General features: G+C 26.3%; 1 protein-coding gene across 1 annotated transcript; it reads right to left on the reverse strand.

The window, feature by feature from the left end:
• Positions 1-11755: 11755 nt before the first annotated feature.
• LOC145835294 (uncharacterized) lies at positions 11756-24439 on the reverse strand. Its single transcript, XM_082942865.1, has 17 exons — positions 24256-24439; positions 24008-24163; positions 23147-23356; positions 22792-22937; positions 21254-21401; positions 19436-19573; positions 19297-19378; positions 18847-18974; positions 18514-18644; positions 18076-18281; positions 17648-17846; positions 17262-17418; positions 14708-14833; positions 14470-14636; positions 14228-14327; positions 12859-13008; positions 11756-12415 (listed from the first exon to the last, which is right to left on the reverse strand). Exons 1-17 carry the CDS (start codon positions 24436-24438, stop codon positions 12347-12349), a joined length of 2496 nt encoding a protein of 831 aa, XP_082798991.1. The 5' UTR covers position 24439; the 3' UTR covers positions 11756-12346.
• Positions 24440-25498: the final 1059 nt, after the last annotated feature.

Genomic DNA, 25498 nt, shown 5'->3' on the forward strand with positions numbered 1-25498 from the left:
CAAATCTAAACTTCATTACTTTACATGTAAAAATTGTTTAAAGTTCCAGGTTTCTCCAGGTTGTTAGTAACTTTTGTTCAAAACTCATGGGTTTTGCAAAGTTTCTCAAATTCTAGGTTTTTACAGGCTTTTTGTAGCCTAAATTGTCAAATTCTAGGTAATTCCAAAACTCCAGGTTTTTTAACAACCCTGTAAATTAGTTAAACTTTATAACTCTTTCATAACATTACGATGGTGTACGTTAAACATTCGTATACTTTTTAGTGTACAGATTTTATAAGAAAGTTAAGTATAAAAATTAAAAAGATATCGTGTATAGTAAACAAACCTAGGTCCCGATGAAAAAGGTATAAAAGTGTGAGGCGGAATTTTTGAAATATTTTCCGCAGAAAACCTTTCTGGGTCATACTTCTGTGAAAAAAAACAAAGCTAAACAATTAATTTCAGTAACTAAGCGTTTAAAACCGAGCTTAGTTAGTTTATTTAAAGAGAAAACTACAAATCTTCTATTTAGACTAGTGAAAATAAATAGTTAGTATAAAATTTTTACTTGAACACTTGTTCAAAATAATCTATCAAAGTAAAACTTTTAAGAAAATTTAGCATAATGAGCTTTTTTGTGCTCTTTACAAATCATGACTTATGATGATTATAAAATATTACTTCAATGTGTAGTAAAATCATCTTAGTTAATAACAATTAAAATTAGAAAGTAGTTCAGGCATTAAAAACACTGAAATAACTCTTAAGTATTAGCAATAAATTAGCTACATTTACTTTCAAAGTCCAAGTCATCATTTGAAAGAGAATTGTATTAAATACAAATAGCTTTTGTTAAATATTTTTCTAGATTATATAAAAATTTTCAATAATAGTAGTCTAAAAATCGTTTTTTTTTGATAAGAAACAGATAGCTAAAGTTATTTTAATTGTTTAAAAATTAAAGTTAATCGTTTGCTAATAGAGATCCTAGTGAAACAAATTCACTGAAATATATAGTAATAACAAATTTACACAGTACTCTTTCTATATTAAACTAACACATGTGTTTTTATGTTAACAGGTTAAAACACTTCAACGGAGATCTGCAAAAAAATGAATATTGTAATGAAAAAATAGAAGCTAATAATTACAAATATTATATAGCTTAATAAAAGTCGGATTAAACATTATATATTGTTTATATTATAAAACACTAATCTACAATAATTTGTAGTTAATATTTAAAAAACACGTATATACACCTACTTTAGCTTCTATTTTTTCCTTACAGTATTTATTTTTTTACAGAGCTCCGTTGAAGTGTGGTAACTTTTTAACACACAAAAACGTGTGTTACTTTAATAAAGAAAGAGAGCTATGTAATCATGTTAATATTATAATTAAAAAAATAAAAATAAAGTTTTTTAAATAATAATACTAATTGATTTCAAAAAATTAACAGCTGTTATGCATTATATTTTTCTAGTAATAAATTATGGCAGTCTAAGTTTCTGTGTGAAAAAAAAACTTTTAATTTTAATGATTTACTTCTTAGATATTATTTCAAACTTTAAAAAAACCACTTATAATAAATCATTTAGAATTTCAATCACAGTTCTATATATAAAAAAAATTTTTACCGTACAACAACAAACTATGATGATTTTTTAATGTTTTTATTTATGTCGTTTTAAACCATCAGTTAAATATTATCAATACTTATGTTTATAAAATTTAAAGACCCGCAAACTATTATTTCCTTATACAACAATTTTAATACATCTAATCTGCACTAGAAAAACAATAGTTGACCTCACAAAAATATTTATACTAATGCAAACTTGCAAAAACTTTGAAAAATACTAACTGTTACACAAAAAAAGTATCTTTTAATTAGCTATATAAAATTCAGTCGTTATTAAATAACAAAAAGTAGTTCTTAAACCAATTAAAAAACTTTCGTATAGGATACTGTACAGATACTTTAAATATTAGTTAATATATGAGTTTAAACAAAGACATTTAACAGATAGATGTTATAGACAAAACTTTAAACTGTATCCAAGTAGTTTACGACTCGATAAATGAAGTATTATTTCGTGCTCTAGGTCCATGGACTAAACTTTTTTTGAGCGTTTTTTTTTGTTGTTTAATAATTTATTAGTACTATATATACATTCCATTGGCTTAATTTGAAATAAAAAATTACTTTTGGTTCTTCCCATAAAAGAGGGTTTAGGTGCTGAACAAAGATATTTGTACATATTTCAGAATCCTTTGGAAAGGTGTTTTTAGTTTTCTTATAAGGACAACTAAATTCAATATCTCTATCTATTTTTTTTCCAACTTTAAACACAGTGGAGTATAACCGAAGGCTTTCTTTGATACACATCGTCATATATCTTAATTGAGCCAGATGCTCTCTATGAAAAATACTTTTGTTTTTAATATATACTTTTTAAATAGCATTTAAACAACTTGTACTTGTTTTAATAAAAATTGATTATGAAAGACATCAAAAAATAGATTACAAAGATATTTTTCAATAAAAAGGTTACTAACTATAAATATTTTCCATTAAAACTATATGATTTTTCTAATCTTATACTAAAAACTAAACTTTTTATACTTAGAGTTAGTAAAATACACAGTTTTTCATGCTTTAGGCAAGGTTTCAACGTTTTAACTTTTTAACTATGTCATTTATTAGTTTGATAAAATTAAGTAAAATATATAAGTATTAATAATTATCAACACTCTTTAAGTGTAAAATTTTTTTTATAATGAATTTAGCAAAATATAAAATTAAAAAAACGTTTTTATTTTTCCTCCACTTTCTTTTGTTGTTTCAATAACTTCTTTTCTGCATTTTTCTTGAATTTCTGTATGACTTGCTAGATTAAAAAACAACCAGCCTAAACCTAGAAAACAATTAACTCAAATAAAATAGTTCAAATCCAATATGTCTGAAATGTAACAAAATAACATTAAGTTAATGTTTGATCATTATTTTTAAGATATAGAGTTTTTTAAAGTGTTGTCTTTTATAACAAGAAAAAGTTCCTTCTAAACACAATAGTAAACAAAAAATTTGTTTACTTAAACATATTTTTATATTAAAATTTCAAAGTATGTAGTTTGTGTACGAGTAAGTATTAACAAATTTAGTTATAACAGCTTGTGTTGTATTTACTTGTACTTTTACACGTTTCTGTATTGTTATTATAAGATTTTTTAAAGCTTGTAGTTTTTGAAAACAGCCATTATTTAAAGTTAAATTAATTATGATAACATATTTGCCCATGTTTACTATTTTGCTAAACTAAGTTTTAACTAGAACTTAAGCTATTTTGCCAGAACTAGCAATTTATTTTAAAATTTTCTACGATATTAAAAGTTATTAGTTAACATAACATTTTTTCATCTAAAGTAAATATAGAAAACATGACAAACTAGATGCAATTGTGTCGTGTCCGGCAAAGAAAAAAGTTTCAACTTCATCTCGAATTTCATCATCTGTCAAACCATTTATTTCTTCCTATGATAAAGAACTAATGTTAGTATAAAAGGGTGAACTAACGTTTAAAATAAGTACAAGTGAATGTTTAAATACAACTTTAAACTTAATATAAGTTAAAGTACTCAACTAATATAACAACACTTTTTATATGTTTTGATTTCTAGAAAAAATAAACAGATCTCAACTACTAGAGTATAAATAGTACATTCATTCTTTCAAGACTTTTTAATTAAAACTAACTTTCAGTCAAAGACCTCGTCAGTTCTTATACAAAAATCATATTCAAATAGAATTTTAACGCTGGTATAAACTAAATTTTATGTACCTGAGTTTTAAGAAGCATGTCAAGAAAGTCAACAAATTCTTTTTTATCTTTTGAAAATATTTCGTTTCTTCTTTTCTGTTTTCTTTCGTAGATTATCTAGTAAATGAAGAAAAAGTTAAAGAAAAAAATAACTTACGTAAATCAGTTTCTTTCTCATTATGATAGATTTCAATTTAATAAAAGTACAATAAACATTTTGTAATTTAGTCTATAGTTTTTTATAAACGTTGTAAAATTCTAAATAAAATTAACGTTATTAAAACAAACATTTACAAGTTGCAATTTTGATTAGTTAGTTCAATTTTTTCAAATTAACTTTATGATAAACTTTCTATCTTAGTTTTAAATGAAATAATATAGATTTATATTGTACGTTTTAAGAAGATGTACAAGCTTTGATATGTATATACCCAATTTGAGCTATATATTCTTATAACTAAATTATTTATGTCGTACTTGTCAAAAATAACTCAAATTCGCAATAATTTAAAGATTTATGTACTAGAAAATTTAATTAATTTGGCTGTGTGTTTGTATTTAAAGAAAAGTGATATTTCTAAATAGAAATATTTCACCTTCAGAATTATCTGAGCTTAAAATGTTTTAATTTTAATTTATAGTATTTGAATCGTCGTGCACCGTTTTAAAACACATTTTATTAAAAACTATTTATAAAAAACATTTTTTACGTTTTCTTTTAAACTTATACTATAAAAAACTAACTTTAATGATTAATTTGTTTTCAAACTAACTTTTGATGTGTAAGTGTTCATTACATTGACATCTTTATAGAATTGTTTACCTAAATCAGAAAAATTAAACAAAGTGTTGGACATGTATAAAGGATTTTCAAATCTGCGTCTTATACAATGGGTTACACTGCTAACTGCTTGTAGATACTTGTTGTCCTTTGACTTGCTGTGCAGTTATAAATACTAGTCACTTATGGTAATAAAATTTTATTACAACATTAAAATCAAAGGTTATAAATCAATTTTACTGTTGAATTTACAAGCTAAAATTAAGAAAAAAGTATTAAAACATATAAGATATAAACTAAGTTTAAATAATTTGAATAGTTTTTTTTTACAATTTAACTTAACAAACTTTTACATTTCTTTTTTAAAACCTTTTAATCTGACAATCAGTTTCGCTAGAATAAGCGCATTTGAGTATAGCGTCTAAAGTCATGAGACTTAAATGTTCCGAAACGTCTATGGGATATGACGTCATGTCATCAAATTTACCAAGCATCACGTCAGCGCAGTCGCCAAATATTTTAGTGTACCTATAAACAATATGTAAAAGGTCAAGCTGTTAACTGAGAATTAAAATATTTAAAAAATAGTGTTGTTAATTTTGTGCTTTAAAATCTATACTAACTTGAAGGAACGTATATGAAAAACCTTTAATAACTATAAAACATTTCAGAGAAAAAATAAGCGAAAAACCGTAAGCACATTTACTCTAACTTATTTTATGAATAAAAAGTATAACTAACTGTTTTAATATATTAAAATGAAAGGCAGGAGTGATTAATTTTCTATGTTTTTTCCACTTTTTTCCATCTGAAGTTAGCAATCCATCCCCAACCCAAGGACGCATATAGTTGTACAAAATTTTTGATTTTGGTCCTTAATAACAGTAATGACTTGTATAAAAACTATAACTGTATTTTAAATAACTTAAAATACTACCTGAAAGCTTAAGAAAAAGTTTGTTTAAATCCGGGTGGTAAACTTGGTGCATAGATATGAACGGACCCATCCAAAAGTTAAACATTGCCGGAAACTTTTTAACATCTCGTACTATTCCTAGCCAAGCATTTTTTCGCACATTATACTGAAATAAAAAAAAAAGTTTTGTATATATTTCTGTTTAAAGATTTATAGAACTCAATTTTTTTAAGTGAAAATAAGAATGTTCGAATATTCATAGATAACATATAAAACTTCATACTTCTTTTAAATGTCCGTACAACCAATGTCCTCTACTTGTATTGGAAATTTTTGATAGGTGAATTTGATTTTTTAGAGATTTGTATGCAGGTAGGGCTTTTTTCTTTAAAAACCAAACTAATAGTACTACAATAATGCTTGTAGACAATGTCTTAGTTGAAAGTTCAAAATGAACATTTAAAATTTTTAGCATTTTTAACTCTGTTAAAATTTAAAAAATATTTACGCTTTAATTAAGGCTTTGTAAAAACACTTTTATACTAAAAACTAGCTTGTTGTTAATTTGTAACTGCTATGTTTAACTTTATGTAATTGTTTTTAAAAAATTGTCAGAGGCCAAGTTTTAGTTAAAGCTTTTTTTTAGTCCTAAAAAGTAGCTTTATTTCTATATAATTTTTAAATTTATAAGATACTCTAAATAAGTAACAAAATCATTAGATATATTCACAGAAAAAAATTACTATGTAAGAAATAAAAAATACACCATAACTTTAACTGTTCTTTTTTGCAAACTTCGTTTATGAAATTCCAAGACTAGTTTAGCTAAAATACTTTAAATCAAATTTTGTGCTCATAGGATTACGACTCACTAAATGTACGTAAGTTTCTGTATGATTTTTATCTTATAACTGTGATTTTTTTTGATTACTAAATATTATGGAGTAAACTTAATGTACATTCGTACAACTTTTAACCCTAAAGAAGTTACTAAAATTAAGTATAGCTATTTAATATAACCTTATCAACTATTTTGGAATTTTCACCACAGCACATTTAAATAGTTACGCTAATACATACTTAAATTGAATTACTGCTAGATTTAAAATGTAAAAGTACTAATTTCAACACTTAACAGTTCAATTTAAGATAAACCTTACTAAAATTTGCTTTATTATCAGTTTTTTTATAAACTAAAATAAAGCTTTTTTAGTTATTCTCTATAAAGAAATTCGCATGCTAACAACTGTTAATAGTTTAAATACCGATCTACTTAAAGTATCTGCTTAGCTTTACTGATATCTTTAGTTTAAATATGATTTTGAAATTAAACAAACATAATTTGAAACTAGTTCAATTGCACCACCTTTTGTAATTGCCACCTTTGTACAACTGTTAAGTAATTTATGTAAATATTTAACAACTAAAATAAATGGGATCCATTTTGGTTATTACATTTGTCAAGGTAGTTAAACCTTGAAATTTTCTTAAAACCTTTAAAATCTTTGAGTATTGTTTTATATCTTTAAAGTTTATTTTGAGATTTTTAAGGTTAAATTAAAACTAGCATTGTCGATTGTATTTATTTTTTTGAGTTATACAGTAGTGATAATATAAACTATATGGTTTTAAATACAATGAGCATTCCATTTGCGTTTTCTGATTAAAAACTAAATCAATTTTATAAATACGTTTTATAATAATATTTTTAAGTCTACTGAAAAACTGACTATGTTTACAACAGGTTTTGAAATATAGAACATGCACTTTTTCAGAATAACAAAACTCATTGTACTAAATTACTGACTCAAGTTTGTTGTTAAGGTTATAAGTACTGAACCCGGCGTGGTGTCTCTGATAAGAAATAGTGTACTAACGTGTGAATAATTGGGTGTAGAATATATTATGCTGTGAACTGCGTCCTTGAAAAGAGCATTTATGGTATTCAAAAATAAAATACTAATGATTGATATAAATAAAAACAAATTATAATCTTCCTTTATTCTACCAACATATGTTTCTGTGTGTCAACGAATCAACACACTTCAACTGGGTTGTTAATAGGAAAGACAACTGTTTTGAACAGTTAATGATTGATATATTCATTTAATGAGTAAATGAAGCAAGTGAAGAAGATACTGCACGATAGACTAAATTTACAGTCGATAACAAACTATTAAAAACAAATTAACAATAACTAATGAGAGTTTAAGGACTAAAAACAATAAAGCCGTCACATTTATCTTTTAAAACGAACAAAATTACTCACAATGACAAACTTAAGTACCACTATTTCTTATAGCGCAGCATTTCAAGTAAAATGCTGTTTTAAAGGGGAACGGGTCAGAAAAGCACGGGTGACTCTTTAGCACGGTGTGACACTTTAGTACGATGTGACACTTTAGCACGGGGTGACACTTTAGCAAGGGGTGAAACTTTAGCACGGTGTGACACTTTAGCACGGTGTGACACTTTAGCACGGTGTGACACTTTAGCACGGAGTGACACTTTAGCACGGGGTGACACTTTAGTACGGATGACATTTTAGCACGGGTGACACTTTAGCACGGGGTGACACTTTAGCACGGAGTGACAATTTAGCACGGAGTCACTTAAGCACGGGGTGACACTTTAGCACGGCGTCATTTTAGCATGGAATGACATATTTGTTTATGCTTATATGTTATGTTTAAAAATAGAAAATAAACTATGCGACATAATACTACAAGCTTTTAATATGTTTCAAGTTAAAGCTTCAACTAAAACTTCGTAATTGATATAAAATTACACTAGTTACTCTATGGCAAACCTCAACTTAATAATAACAATGTAAAAGTAATATTAAGAATTCTATCAAATCATTTTATTAAGATATTTTAACTAACGTATTTAAATATTTACTATCATATTTTAAACGTAAAACTACTTGTTTAAACCTAGCAACATATACGAGCTAAAAGTTTTTTATAACGTTTTTTAATAAGATTATAGCTTAATTTATCTTCAATGAGTAAAGCATAAATATTAATAAATACAAGTATATTAGTAAATACGTTAAATAAATGTGTAAATGTGTAAGATTTATATATAGACTGCAACAAAAGTAAATAAAACTATTTTACAATTTTCTCTGTCTATTTAGGTTTTCTATTCTTTTAAATTTTAAGAAATAGCATAATTTGAAGTTTGATCAATAAAATTTTTATTTGATTATTTTAAGCCGATTGTTTCAAAAGTGTTTGTACTCATGTTTGCATTTTACCATCTGCCGATGTTGTTACTTTTTGTTATTAAGTATAGTTTTTCTTAAAAAATACAGGCCACTAAAGATGTTTTCTAACATTTTGCTACCTACGAATGATTTTTCTAAATGTAATTCGAAAAGATTGCCAAACTTTGTCTTACAATTTACTCCTTACTTAGATAATATTTTTATTAAAAATAATTTTGGAAGACACACTCTTTCTTGAAATCACACTTTAAAGTGCCTAAATTGCATAATTAACAGCATGCTGGTTATATAAATTTAATTTTAAACGTTTTATTAAATACAAATTTTACACGTATTTAATTATATTACTTAAAACTATCGATGGCGCTTAAGTTTCACTCCGTGCTTAAGAATCAATCAGTGCTAAATAGACACCCCGTGCTAAAGTGACACTCCGTGCTAAAGTGACGCCGTGCTAAAGTGTCAACCCGTGCTAAAGTGACACTCCGTGCTAAGTGACGCTGTGCTAAAGTGTCACCTCGTGCTAAAGTGTCACCCCGTGCTAAATTGTCACTCCGTGCTAAAGTGTCACCCCGTGCTTAAGTGTCACACCGTGCTAAAGTGTCACCCCGTGCTAAAGTGTCACATCGTGCTAAAGTGTCACACAGTGCTAAAGTGACGCTGTGCTTTTCTGACACCTACCCGTTTTAAAGGCATTGCAAAGAACGTAACTCCTTGTAATATATTATTTTTATTTACTAAAACAACTATTTAACATTTTTATTTAAACAAACATTGCATACAGTAATCGAGTAAATTAAGTATATAAACAACAAATATGCAACAAATAGTGCATTGCATTAATTTAATTTCAAACATGATAATCGAATATATATTTCATTTACTCGATTACTGTATGCAATGTTTGTTTAAATAAAAATGTATGACCAATAAACAAACATATTCATACTTATTATTTACTTTATCAAATTATAGGTCATTTGGTGGTCGCGATTAAGCTAATATTAGTAGAACAAATTAAAATTGATTAGTTCAAACGAGTATAACATTGTATTGTCCATAAAATTAAAAAGTTTGAATTGAACAAATATAACATTTTATATTTGGACAACCTTCATTTTTTTATATCTAACACCTTTTTCTGAATTATTAATTAATCAAACTAAGTGAGCTAAACTAAAAATTTTGATAAGTCAATTTAATTCAAAATAAGTTTTTAATATGCGGTCAGAAGTTATTTAATTTTACTTCTTAATATCTGATGAAAAGTAAAAGCTCAAAACCTTTTCTTAGTTTTAAATAATCAGTTTTCTACTTATTTGTTAGCAAATTAACAGTTAACAAAAGCTTTTTAGATTAAAATCGAATAATAATGTTTTGTGACATCAGTCTAAGACTACCAAACTAACAAAAAGTTTTTACAAGTAAAAGTATTTGAATAGAGTTTAAAGTAGTATATTTATCTTTTAGTTTTTCAAAAATAACTAAATAATATAAAACCAAACCTAACAACATAGTAAGCTAAGTCACTCTTTTCACTTGTAAGTTTTTTTTTATCGAAAGGTTTTTTGTCCACCATATCCTAGGACCAAATATTTTAAGCGTATTTTTTTTATCGTTCAATAAACTAAACTATAGTTAAACTTTGAAAAAAATTGTGTTCATAAATGAAGTAAATCGTTTATTAAAAAGTCATCGTTTTTTTATTTACGTATGACTTGTAAGTGTAAACTTTGCTTGATTGAAGATTAATTAAAAGTTCTTTAAAGTCATAAGCTTTAAATTTTACATGTACTAAACGTGGTACAGTGGAAAATTCTAGCATACGAGTTAAGTTAAAAAACATTTTTATTTTGTATAAAAAATGTATCACTTCATTAAAAAAACATTATGTTTTTTTTTGAAAACCAGCATTTTAAGATTTATCATCGTAAAAAACTAGTAAAGAAATCTTAGTTTTGATTTAGTTGCTTCAAATTTAGCAACTTGTATAAACAAAAAGTAACTGCAGAATTTTTTGTTTTCGTTGTTTCTGTATTAAGTTTAAATTTTGAGTTTAAGAACTTTTTTAAGTTCCGAGAAAAAGCACCCTTGTTCTTGGAATTTACTTGTAAATTACAAATTTGGAATTTTCAAACACTTTAGTAAGTGATTACTTTACGAATAATTTAACTAATAAATCCAATTCATAAATTTTGTTAACTTTTGAATCTTAATATAGTACTAAAAGTTTAAATTTTAAGATGAAAAATAAATGGTGTAGACCGCGGTCTCAAAACTTTTTTTTAAATGCCATTTTTGAATAAAATAGAAGATCTATGGCCCCTTCCAATAAAATTTATCAAAAAACTAATCTCATATACGCCTAAGACTTTTCTTTTGCTCTTCATCATCACCTCCAGAATCTTGAAGAATATGACCCGCTAACTTTTTAGAAATCTTCAACTTAGGTAAGCCCTGGTCTATTACGCTGAAGGTTTTTTTTTGATCTTTTAATCTAAATCATACAGCGTAAATTTTCAAATTGTGGCCCCTTTATTAGCCACAGCGCCTCAAAGGGGCCATATGACTAACTTAGGGAAACCCTGATGTACTTTATACAAATATTTTCAAAAACATTATATTAGAAAAAATCGGATTTTTAATTTAACTTATAGTTAAATAAATACCGTAAGTTTATATTTTAAATATCAATCACATATAGAGTAATTTTAACTTATTTCGACTATTTTTTGTCAAACTTAAAGATATTAGTTTTTTATAATGACTTGTTGGAGTTTTTGTATCTTTCTATAAGATTGTCTCCGAAACTCTCAATATATAGTTTGATGTATTAATTATAAAAGAAAACTTTTTATTAACAAACTTGATCAAGATAAATTACAAAACAATAAACAGAACAAAAAACTTGAGCTACAACTAAACAACTAAAAGTTAAACAATATTCTTAAACATTATATTTGACATATTAAAATCACAGTGTATTAATTTTGAAAACACGATAAAGTTGATTGAAACGCATTTAGTTTGAAACGAAGAAATAGCACATTGATACTAAATCACAATAAATTCTACTCTACAGTGAAAAAAAGTACAGCACAATAATTCAAACAAACAATCAATTATAATTGAAAGTCTTGGTTCTATTTTAAATTAAGCACTCTTGGCAAAAATAATAATACTCTGACAAAATTTTAACTATATGGAAGCTCTTTATACACTTATTTAAAAAGTCTTAAAACAAAAATTTAAAAAATAGTTACATAATTTTGCAATAGTAATTAAAACACATTATTACATTTACAAAAGAATAAATATTTCAAAAATTGCACAGTTTTGCTAAGACTTCTTTCAAATTGAAATATCAACAGAATTAGAAATCTGACATAAATTTAAAGGTTTAAAATTTGTTGAAGCCATATGAGGTTAGAAACAACTTCGCAGTAGCAAAACGTTACAAGTACTTATAAAAAATGTACCTAAGATTTCTATAAATTTTCACAGCTTTGTAGACTCGAATCGGAAAAGTGAGTATATATTATTCTTTTCAGTAAATTTAAAGTCAAGAGCTTCGTGGAGAATAAAATATATATAGTTCATAGTCATACAAACTATAAGGTAGTAGCACATCTTCTTAATGCGAGATCATTTTGCCTTGCTTGGCGGTAAACTCTGCCTAACTGTAGAATAATTATAAGTATGTTTGTAAAGAACTAATAGCAACTTTTTTACAACTGTAGTGAAAAGTGTTATACTAGAATTTAAAACAAATTTACTTAAGTTTTTTAAACTAACTCGTGAATTTACTGTGATTAATGATTTGTAATAAAAGACAAAATCTAAAATTTGATAACAAAGACACTTTTAACTAAAAAATAATATTTTACAACCATTTGAATAAAAGTTACTTATAAGGTAATTTATTTTCAAAAATTTACCTTTAAATACTTATGTGAAAAAAGAAATATACGAATTATAAGTATGTACTTAAAACTAAGATGTAAAAAAACTAAAAAGATAAAAAGTACCTTTAAGTTTTACAGTAAAAAAATATGTTAAAAATGCTAAGTATGTATTTAATTTTTACTGTCTAAGTTATAAATTATACTACAATTTAACCGACTTGTCGTAAATTATTAGCTTCGTGGTTACTTTGTACTTTTTCAAGTTGTTTTTGTTCTTGTTTTATTCTTCTTGATTGAAGCCAAGTCATTTTATCTTCTTGTCTTTTTAAATTGTCCATTTCCTTTTGATAGAATGCATGTCTAAATTTCTGTAATAAATCAAATCTGATTTAAAATATTTCGCAGCCAAAAACTTGTTTGTAGTATTTGTGATTTTAGCTTTTCAAACTACTATTTTTTCAACTTCAATGATCTAAACTTTTATTTTAAAGCATTGACCAAAGATATTTGTAGTAAAAAAATGCAAAATATTTTCAAATAAAAAATAAAATAACAAGATTAAGAACAACTTATTTTAAGAATTCGCAATCAAAAATGGCAATACTTTAACTCAAGTCAGAAAATATAAAAAAATTTAAAATATCAAGACTTTTATTCTAAGTAAGTAATAATTAAATATTATAACAACAAAAAAAATAAAATTCTTTTTATCTTAATAAAATTTATAGAAATGCACTTAAGTTTTCAGCTTAAGCAATGCTTATAATTTGCAAACTTTATTTAAAATTGAACATACAGTTTAAAAAATAATGTTAATTTTTAATAAATTTCGAATGAAACAATATAGTTTTTGTTTATTTCTACAACTTAGATTGATGTTAGATTTTGCTGTAGCTTTAAATAAAAAATAAAAAACTGTGTATTAATTTATATTAACTTATTTTCAAGTATTAACTTATGTTTGGGAGATATTAACTGTAAAGTTGTTCAAATACAAATCAAAGAAAGTTGTGAAATATAAAAGTTGTATTACATATATGGTTGCACGACAATTTAGATTCTGACAAAACAAATTCCGACATTTAAAATTTTAATAATTCTGACTTTTTGTAAGTTATCTCTTTCAATATATGTTCTTTTCTTTTTTAAACCATTAAAATGTTAATTATTAGATCTACATAAACATTTTTTTATTTTTTTGAAATTTAACCTAAACTTTAAAATGTAGTAAAATAAATTTTATAAAACTTAATAAAATTGGGCTATATTTAATAAATATAAGTTGGGTTATTTTACAAATAAACTTATATAGCTTTATTTTCATTGTAATCTTATAAATTAGACCTTCAAGTACGTTTTTTTTTTTGGATTTCTAGTTTCTGTGTGAGATATGGCCCTTAATATTCTTATAATAATTTGAAGTGTGGTAATTTCAACTGTCATGTAACCTTGAACTAAGGTAGTAAAAAAAATAACTTTAAAAAAAAAAATTATTTGGAGATACATTTAATGATAAATACTAAGACTTAATCTGTAAAAAATCAAAACTTAAAAGTACACAAATTTCAACAATTCCAGTACAACAACCTGATTTATGTTTGCTTTAGCTTCAAGTTGATTCGAAGCTTGGAAGTCGTATAAACGTTGTCGTTCCATCTCGCTACTGATACGATTCAGAGTTTCACGTCTGATAAAAATAAATCAAATGTTATCTTAGTCAATTTTCACCAGTTATGGTAATATTACAGCTATCAAATAGCAAAAATTTAAAAATTCATATACCGAAAATGTTACTCTGTTTTGTTGAAGTAAAAAAAAAACAGGCTTACGTTTTATTGTCTTGGACGGACTGAGCCCTGTTGTAATTATCTTCCTCTTTTTGCTGCCAATAATTTGCGCGGGAAATTTGATTTCTTCGCTGCAAATCAATTATTTTATCTTTGTGTCTGTTCTGTTCTAAATCATTTCTTCCGATAACAGGAATGTAATCATCCATCTGAAAAATTTCAACATTTAATATACTTTTCATCATTTTTAACATTGTTTTACAAAAAAACAAACAAAAACCTCTGGTTTTTCAATATAGGGAGTTTTCAAATGCTCAATAAGTCTTCTTCTATCACTCTTCAAATGATTTATTTCTTCGAACAAGGCAGCCTTGTTTTTATTAACTTTGTCTTGCCAAGTGCTATACTATAATGAAAATACAGGTTCGTAGTTTTGTCATTAAAAAGACAAATAAAATTATATTTAATTTCCTTAGTATATGAGAGTTGTAAAAATATCTAGAAAAAAAACTAGAACTGTAAACTTTGGGTAGCTGTCTAAATTGCACGAGCGTAGAAAATTGCACGAGAGGACAAAATTGCACGAGCGCACAGAATTGCACGAAGATACTTCTGCACGAGGGGATAAAATTGCACGAAGATAAAATTCATGGTTGCCACAGATCAAGCTAAAAAAATTTTCCTGACGTTTCCTGACTTTTTACCAAACTTTTCCTGTCTTTTCTAAATCGAACTCTTAATTTAAACTTATTCTAAAATACATAACCTAATACTTGCAACTATACAAAGCTTTCAATCTAATTTTAATACAGGTTAAAACAACAGTTTTTTTGATGAATTTAATCATCAAACTTTTATTACATCACTTGAACCATCTGTGTATGATTGATGTTGATTGATATAAATGCAAAATCTCTATCAGCAAAATACTTGTATTATTACCTTATAAAACACAGCTTGTCTGAAAAAAGACACAATTTTTTAGCATTTCCTAGCATAAATGTATATAAATAAACGAAACGACATATAAGGAACTTTTACAATTAAAACCTTAAATTAATAACGAGCTGTCACAACTAAAATCTTAAAACAAAAACAAATTTTTACAGTTGAAACCTTAAAACAATAAAAAACACAATTTTTTAAAATTTCCTAGCAAAAATGTGTCTAAATAAACGAAACAACATATAAGGAACTTTTACAATAAAAACCTTAAATTAATAACGAATTATACACATCAGTTTGTGTATAGTAACCACTTGAAGGCTTTGGAAAATAAGGAATTTTGTAAATTTAAACTGACAAAATCTGACTTTTTTTAAATTTTATCAAATTTCCTGAACTTTCCTGATTCAAAACCCCCCATTTTTCCTGACTTTTGTCATTTTTTTTTAATTTTCTGACTTTTACTGACCATGAGGCAACCCTGAAAATTGCACGAAGATAGTTTTGCATGAAGGTTCACTTTTGCACGAGCAGACAATTTTGCACGGATTAATTTTTTCTATTTTGTTTAATTAACTTTGTTAATTTTTTTTTTTTTTTTTTTTTACTGTTACTGTTAACCTAATTCTTACCCTAGGTCGGTGAGTTATTTTATATTTTTTGTACTTTTACTTTATTTATTTTTTTTATTACTATCACTGTTACCCCTAACGCTTACCCTCGGTCAGTAATTTTTTTTTTTTTAATTTTTCTTTTCTCTTTCGATTTATTCTTTGTTTTTTTTTTTTTTTCTGTATTTTTTTACTCTCGTGCAAAAATGTAACTCGTGCAAAATTGATCCTTCGTACAAAATCGTCTTCGTGCAATTTTGTTCCCTCGTGCAATGTTGTGCCAACGTGCAAATTTGGCTTCACGCAATTTTGTGCACTCGTGCAATTTTATTCTCGTGAAATTTAGTAACCTCGTTCTCGTAAACTTTAGCGTACAATTTTTAATCATATAAAAAGTTTGAAATTTTCAACCTAACGAATAGGTGTAACAGCCACAGCCTAGTTTGGGGTGCTACCTTCAATTAAGAGGCTGGCCCCTTTTTTGGGCTAAACGATTTGGGCGTTTAACTCATTAGGTTTCTCCTGAATTTTTCTGACTCATTACAGCAACTATGAAATAAATAAATTCAAGAATAATTTCATATATTTAATGTGTAATGAACTAAATTTATTGAATAGTGATAAAGCAGGTAATCTATTAGTAGAATAAAACTGCGAAAATAAACACAACAAATACCAGAATTTTTCTACAATTTAAAAGTTCTGATTTAGTTTTAATATTCAAGGTAGGTGTCAAAAATGGACGAATGGACACTTTGGCACGAAAGGTCACATCTGCACGAAGACACTTTTGCACTGGTTGAAACTTTTTTTTTTACTATCACTATTACCCCTAATCCTTACCCTTGCTCGGTAAATTTTTATTTATTATTATTTTTTTTTAACGTTTTTTTTCTTGTGTAAAATTGTCACTCGTGCAAATCTGACCGTTCACGCAAAAGTGACCTCTCGTGCAAGAGTGTCTAAGTGTAAAGGTGTACTTATGCATATTGGACCCATCCCCAATATAAAGAGTCTTAGTGTCTTGAACAGAATCTTAAATGTAATAATTACTCTTATTAAAAAATAAATTCCAAACAGAGTCTTAAGTTTCATGGTGCTTTTTGCACAACTGATGGCTAAACTGAGCACAAAAGTATACTTTACTTAGGTTTTTGCAAAATGATTTGATAAAAAAGTATCAAGCGCCTCTGACGGCAATTTAAAAAACAACAAAATGCATATACTTAGTTACATAGGTACACTGCTTAATATTATTTGATAAAAATTAAAACTCACCATGCCGGGTCTCCTGTAGCGGAAACTTGGTTGGTGATGTTGTCTCGGTTGGGGGGTTTGGCGCCAATACTTCTTCCACGAGGGCCGCTCCTTCAGCTGATGAGGCCTGATGTTGGTCGATTTGTCGTGTTTCGCCAGTAACTTGGTCACTGCTGAACTGTTAGTCAGAAATCAGTCTTAGCAACATTTAGATTAGTAGTTCTACAAAAAAATTGTTTATAGTATATTCTTTTTGTGTTTTAAATTTAGAAAACGCTCTAATATATTACAGTCAAAAAACTATTTTTTAAACTTTTTGCACGATAAAATATCTACATCAAAAAGAAGTGTTTACATTTTTTTTGTAAAAGTAAAATCACATTTCAAAATAGTTTAAACAAGCTAACTCATCGTCACTGGAGGATGAAGAAGAGCTTGAAGAAGATGATGATGACGAAGAAGAATATTTTTTGCTTTTAAGAATTTTGTCAACTTTCTTCTTCAGAAGTAAGTCCTCATTTTCCTGCAGCTGTTCTGCTATCAGCTCCTTCAGCTGTGCCTTGGTCATGTCGGAGCCTTCTATTGTTTCTTCTAACTCAGGTTCCACTATAAGCACATATTTATCTCAGACTAAACTAAGTCCAAGTTAAGCAAAGTTCAAAAAATTACGTAAATTACTACAAAGTGTTAAAATGTTCAGATTTGTTAAAAATTAAAACGTGCTACAGATTTCTAAGAAAACTTATTTTTTTTTAACTCCAAACGTAAACAAAATTATTCATTAGTACACAGGTTTTAGCGGAAGATATGCAGAAAAAGATATTCTTATACCGACAATGTTCAGGATTGACATGGTATCTTCTTCTATGCGGGATCGTAGTTTCGTTGTAGAAGGGCCATGTGCAACCGTAGAACAAATCTGGTCGGTTGAATATGTAGGACGGCCAGGAACGTAGCAGGTCAGGGGCGGAAGTGAGAAGCGGGTACGTTGGCAGATAGTAGACCCCGTTGCACCACCAAGGATTATAATACAACCTGTGTCTGAAAGAATAGACATGATCATTATCTAAACAATTAATTCAATGAGTAGCTTGGTATTTAATAAAACCTGTTTTAGAAAAACTACCCAAAACAGGTAACTTAATAGAAGTATTGTTCTTAATGATTTACTTTAAAGGTTGTAAACACAAGAACGAAAGCAAAAACCAAAGTTTGTTACAGAAAATAGTATAAACTATTTCGTAACAACAAAATTAAAAACAAAAAAACTAACCTAATTGAATGTAGAGGATCCCAAAATTTGTCATTGAACACGAGATCTCCGGTGGTGCGTAACGAAGTCAGACCACGTGACGTGGAGCTATCAAAGTCACGTGACTCGGCAAGCTGCTTGCGTGCACTTAACTGTTTGAAAAAAACATTTTAGGTCATAATACTGTGCTTAGATAAACAATAATCACTGTAAAGCTACTATTCGGCTGATTTAAAAACTACAAAACAGGCATTGACGTTGTAAACAAAGAGTTGATCTTTAAAAATATTCGAAAACAATGAAAGATACTATGTGTTTTAAATTGTTTATTTTTTCAAACAAACAATAGCTAACAGGCATTTGTAGCTCGAGTACAACGCGGTCGAACAATCCGTCTGGTATCCAAACCGCTTTCCCTTTCTCTATTGTCCTGGTGACTCCGTTCCAAAATGTCACCAATATTTCTGTGTCTTTATTGTCACCTAAAAATAACAAACACAAGTGAAAAACCAGAAATTTACTGGCTGGTAATACCTATGTTGAATTTATAAGGCTTTTTTTTTAAACAGACTATTTTTTAAGTTCTACATAAAATAATGTAAAAAAATAAAAAAATACAGAAACTATCAAAAGTTTGTTAAATTAACAAAAATATATTAAAACTAAGAAAAAAATTGTTTGAAATTTTATATATATCAACTAACAAAAAACGTTATAAAGTATAGAAATATCATTTAAGTTTATCTATTTTAAGATTAATACTATAAAAAAATTCTGCAATCTAAAATTAAAATTTGTATTTACCTATTTTAACTCTTCTTTCAATACCTTGGATCACCTTTCCAGGACCAAAGCGTTTTCCATTTTTTTCCCAAGGTGCTAAAACCTGAAAAACAAAACACATCACAACAGTTGTATGAAAACTCTAAAAAAAATAAAAAACTTTATCTTCAGCTACTACGGAATGTCTCAAGGCGTCGTTAAGAGCAATGAGGTCATGAAAGTACGTTTCCTGCATTCGTAAATCTTGATGACGTTTGCGTACTCGATCGAATTCTATCAGAAACTTGTTTCCATCACCCTGTGAATATAGTTGATATGTACCTACTTTAAACTAAGAACTTAAGGGAGTTTTTTAAAGCTACGGGTTGTTTTTATTAACGATTATCCGTTTTACTTAAAAAAATAGTAGTTAGTAGTTAAAACGTGTATAACCTTTATTTTTTAATTATCATCAAAACTTTAAAATTAAATTAGTCTTTTTTAGTATGCCAACTACTATATTGTTAATAACAAACAAAAAAGTAATTTATTAAATAACTCTCTGAACTAACAAACCTATGAAAAAAACATTTTCGGCTAAAACTTTTTAAACAATTGATTTAAATAAATGTTTTTTATACGATTCAATAAATAAAAAAAGCAATATAATACTTATACCAATACAAAATACTTATCTTAATTAAATACTGTTGGTTTTATTATACTGTAACATTTTATAAAATCAATAAAACTAGTTTATCAATTGTTTTTGCTTAAAGTTACTTTTGTACCTAAAGATTTTAAGCTTACTAGTCTTGTTAAAAAAAGTTCGATAAATTAATTAATATATTTTTAGTTGGTTTTGGTTACGTTTTTATTCCTACTGCAACAAGTATTTATTTTGGTCTGAATTTATAATTTTTCTATTTTATAAAAGTAAATTTTTGTTATATATTTTAATTTTATTGTAGAAAAAACACAACATAAGTTTTATTATACAATGACTTTATTTTCTTACTTTGTTATGTCAAGTTTGTGATGTTTAGATTATTACTTTAAAATAAAGTATAATAATACTTAAAGTGAGTTTATTAAATAGCTTAAAAAAAAAGGATATGTATTTAGCCTAACCTAAAAAAATTGTTAAGCTTAAATAAATTATACTAATTTATACAGTTCAAAAAAAGCGTACTAAATGTAGGATATATTGAGTAAATAAAAATATCTTTTCATAAAAAATAAACAAAATCATTTAAAATTAAACCTAACAAACTAAATAAAGAACAGTTGTTAAATCAAAAATGAATTTTAGTATATCTCGAAAAAAAATTATAAAATTAAAAATCTGATAAAGATTATGAAAAAAATAAAAAACATATAAAATAAACTAAAAGACATAATTTCATATTAACTCAGAATTTGAAATTTTAGAACTTAAATGGTCGTGCTTTACTGATATCTTTATGTAAGAGTTGTCATACTTTAGCGCATTTTTGTTTTTATTTTTAAGAAAATTAAAATATTTGAATTTAAGTAGTTGCTTTACACAGATTACGGTTATCAGAAACGACTATTTTTGTCTTAGTTTGAAGAGTATGAAGCTAATTAGTGTACTACAATTTATTATTTAAGTTTTAAAATAAAATGTTTATTAAACAGTTTAAGAATGATATGAATGAAATTATTTTAGAACAGATAGGCAATTTAAAACTTATACTGAGTGTTTGTTAAAATAATTGGCACTAGTCTTATGAAATTTTATTGAAAATGTATCTCTTGTTTTACTTTAATGAACAATAAACTTCACCACACTACCAACAACAACAACATCCAAGACAACCCATTACCAGTCATGTGTTGAAGTTTATTGTTTGTTATTTTTTTGCAGAAACATCTCAGCTTTGTTGATGATGGCCGAAATAGATAGTGGTTACTTAACTTTCAAAATTAACTCTTTCATACTTGAATATTAAATAGTGTGTAAACTAAAACAACAAACTTGAACTTCTTGTGCAATGTGGGCAGTATAGTAGAAGCCATCATCGCTTCGACGTGCCAACACACGCGTTCCCCTGGCAACTACGCTTGCTATTGGAGTGTGCAAAATTTCCTTCTTAATTTCCTCCTTGTCAAGATAGGGGAAGCCCCTAATTTTTACATAAGCTACAGTAAAAAACTTTAAATGACATAAAATTTTATTCATAAACTAAAATTTTTTTTTAATGTATTAATTAAAAATTAATAATATTCATAGTGTAGGAAAATTGTAAGAATTTATATAAATAGTGTATTGTTACAATAAAAAATCGACTTTTAAATGAAAAATAATTACATTCAAAATTAAGAACTGTCACTTAAAAATCCGTACTAAAATGTCTTAAACATGATATAATGAAAATAGCTAAAACTAAGTTTAATAACTTTTTACTTTCAAACTTTGTTTTATACCAAATTATACTTTTCGAGTTTTAAACAATAGAATATTTTGATGTAAAATATGTTTTATATAAAACGTACCAATTCATATAAACACTTTATTTAATTTATGGATTTTTGTTTTTATAAAAGTTTTGTTTATTTCAGTCTGCTTCAACAGAAATTATTTTTGAATTTTATAACAAGTTTTATTTCATTACTTAAACTTCTATTGTATAAAAATGTTGCTAAAGCATAAGCAATAAGATCAAAAAAACTAACATTTTCATTGTCTAACGTACATGTGATTAATTACATATAATCAATTTTTAAAGAAATATTTCTAATTTAACATTTTCAAACTCAGATAAAACAAACGAAGTACAAAATGAAGTGTATGATTTGTTTACACCTTTATATACCATATGTTAAAAAACAACTCAAACTTATATATTTAGTAGAGACTAGGACACATTTTACTTATACTAAGTAAATATTTATAACAATTACTATTTTGTAATGGTTAATAGAAACTTTTTCATCTACAGACACAAAAATATATAAAGTTTGTCCTAAATTTGTAACTATTAAATTTTATTAAGATATTCTCTGTAGATTTTAAATGCTTATTTTGTTACTTAAACTTATGATTTCAGTAATTTTTTCTAGAATAATACATTTCTACAAACATTAAAATTGATAAAACGTTTAACCAAAAGTTAAAAGTATTTGAAAACTTTACAGTTTTAATAAATTTTACAAAACTTTTTTGTTAGCATTTCTGGTAGTTGATAGCTTTCTAAGTACAAATATAAGATTAATTAAAAAAAAACTTCATTTATTTAAATTTAAGTAAAAAAAAGTTTACAAAATTTATACTAAGTTTGTTTGTATTCAATTCAACTTTTATTTCTTATATACATTTAAACAGAATGCTTACACATAACTTTATCACTAAGTGGTAATAAAAATTTTTTATTAAACATCTTAAATATCCTACATTAATTGAAATTTATTAAAGCATATTATTATAAAATAAGTGATATTTCTAAAAGTTGGTTTCAACAAAAAAAAAACTAAACTCACTTCGAAAACACTTGAAAAAACAAAAACAAAACATACCTAACAAATGGTACATATGGTACAGCAGGTAACTTTGGAAAAAGATCTTTATAAGGATTGTGGTCAAGTGAGACATCCACACTGCAATACTTGTCTTCAGGTGGTACTTCAAGTGGTGTGTATGCGGCATTGTAAATTGCAGCAACCTTTTCAGAGCGTATAAACATTTATTTTATTGAAGTTTTTTTTTGGTAAGTAGTTGTTGTGAATAAATTTTCTTATTTTGCTTTACATTAATTTGCCGAAAGTGTTTAATTATCAAATTTTGAGAAAAAGAATAAGAAATAAGGTTACATCTTTAATTATCATCATTTTAAAATACAGAATCTCATAACTAACTAAACTATTAACTTACATCTTCCAAGTCACCATGCTTGTTTATAGTGATGATATGAAAACTTCCCCTTGAAGTCACAGCTAAATTTTGAAGAAAAGATTTTGAAAAGCGTGAGATATAATCAGTTTTTCCTATGACTGTAATGCAGTGAACTGGCCTTCCCTGGCCTTTTCTCAAAATACTAGCTGTAACTTTTTCTGCTGACTCATCAAGATAACCATCAGTTACCTATACAATTAAATAATAAAATTACAAAAAAAAATCAACATTAAACACTAAATTAGTTTAGTTTTTTTTAATAACTTATATGTTAAAAGAAAAGTTGGTCAAGCTCTATACATGCTTAAATGGAGTTATAAAGTTTTCCTGCACCATAAAATCCTTAGGAATGACTTATTTTTTAGAATAAAACCAATTTAAGCATGCAAAAAAATGTTAGGTTTTTAACATTAAGTATTTTTAAATGTGCCTAAATTTTAAATTCTAAACTAAATTAATAGTTTATTGCAAATTTGGATTTTAGATATTTTTTAATTTACAATTTTTCAATATTATGCAGTTTGTTACGACTTATTTAAAGAAATCTTTCCCCTTAAATAATTTTTATAGTAGGTGTGGCCCATCAACTCAAAAGTTACCCACCCCTAATCTACACAATAGCATAACAGAAAACTGAACTTATTTTCAAAAATTATTTTCACAAAACTTAAATTTTGTAGAAAAATAGTTAAATCATATTTAGTAAATTAGTTATATTATAAAAAAGTACTAATCATATAATAATTCTTCCAAGTATTTGTTAGTTTCTATTGTAAACCCTTTTATCAGACTAAGACTTTTCATACCTTAACCAAAAATTGTAGTTTTAACTAAACTGACTAAGTATACTGCATTGCAGTTTTCATTATCAAAAGCCATTTTGACAGCAGTTTTTAAATTACACCCAGGTCTTGTTTCAATTCCGCGTAACCATCTCACAGCTGAATTAACTGTCAATGGTGTACATTCAACCATTTTGTCTGCCCATTCTGCTACCTAAAAAAAATGTTTTAATTTTCAAACAAGATGTTTACAAAACAATTAAATCTAAAGTGATATGTATATCAAAAATAATTTTCTATTTTTACCTCTGAGTTGTAGTATATTAAATTAAAAGATGTTGCAGGTCTGTTGTATGCTCTATCAATCAAAATCTCTACTATATGCTCCTTGGTGTTTGCAAATGTGTCACTGACAGACCCAGAAGCGTCCAACACAAATGTAACATGATTTTCAGGGATTTCTCCAAAAATGTTGTTGAAAACACCCATTAAAAATTTTTAAAATATCTGGAAAATAAAATGTTTTTTTTTTAAGTTTTGTTAATTATATTTTAACATTTATTTATTATTCTAACTTTGATACCATAACTATACTTGATAAAATACAGTTTTACTTATAAATTAAGTTTTTATCTAAATGATTGCTTAGTTCAATTTTGTAATCATTATAAAACAGTTTTATACTATATTTCTGAAAATAGTATCAAAATTCAATTCTCAAAACTATTGGTACTTTTTACAGATTAAACACAGATATATATTTTTTAAACAATTGCACTTAAAGAATATAAGTAGAATTAAGTTTTTTATCAAAATGAATATTAAATTAATAAATAATAACAATCCTAATAAATTTTACAAATAAAATTGACATCCATAGTTTTTAAATATACAACTTATGTAGTTGAGAAAAGTATATTTTGGTAAATCATTTATATTTAAACACTAAATTTTTCTGATAGAATATAAATCAAACTTATATCTCTAAAACTATTCCACTTTTTTTTTCAATTTCTTCTTATTGCTACTGACCTAATAAATAGCCTAAAAGGGGGCTACATGGTTTGGGGACGGATCAAATATGCACAAAGACACTTTTGCACAAAGGGTCAAATATGCATGAAGGGTCACTTTTTCACAAAGGGTCAACTTTGGGTGAGTCACAATTTTGTACAAAAATTAAAAAAAAGAAAAGAAAACAAACCAAGGATAAAGGCTAGGGGTAATCTTGATAGCATAAAAATAAGATAAATAAAAAACATATATAGAATATAAAACGAACCAAAGGTAAGGCTCAGGGGTTACAGTGATAGTAAAAATAACAATAAAACAAAAAAAAAGTTACCAACCAAGGGTAAGGGGTAGCAGTGATAATAAAAAAAGTAATTAATAATAAGAAATAAATTTTTCAACCCATGCAAAAGTGTTCATTGATCATTTTCGACACCTACTCATATGGTTCATTTTAAAATACTTGGCACTAAACAAATGAATTTTTTGTTAGTGAAAAAAACTAGTTTTTGTTATCCCCTGTTCAATCAATAAACAT

The sequence above is a fragment of the Thalia democratica genome, chromosome 4 (genome assembly GCF_965202585.1).
Source record: "Thalia democratica chromosome 4, ktThaDemo2.hap1.1, whole genome shotgun sequence".
Lineage (NCBI taxonomy): Eukaryota > Metazoa > Chordata > Thaliacea > Salpida > Salpidae > Thalia > Thalia democratica.

What these genes read in the sequence shown, in the direction of transcription:
- LOC145835294 (XM_082942865.1), bottom strand. Translation starts at nt 24,438, where the DNA reads ATGGGTGTTTTCAACAACATTTTTGGAGAAATCCCTGAAAATCATGTT. An exon ending in CCATATGTACCATTTGTTAG is followed by an intron (nt 21,402 to 22,791) that starts GTATGTTTTGTT and finishes TGTAAAAATTAG; the next exon opens with GGGCTTCCCCTATCTTGACA. An exon ending in CCGTAGTAGCTGAAGATAAA is followed by an intron (nt 19,379 to 19,435) that starts GTTTTTTATTTT and finishes TTTGTTTTTCAG; the next exon opens with GTTTTAGCACCTTGGGAAAA.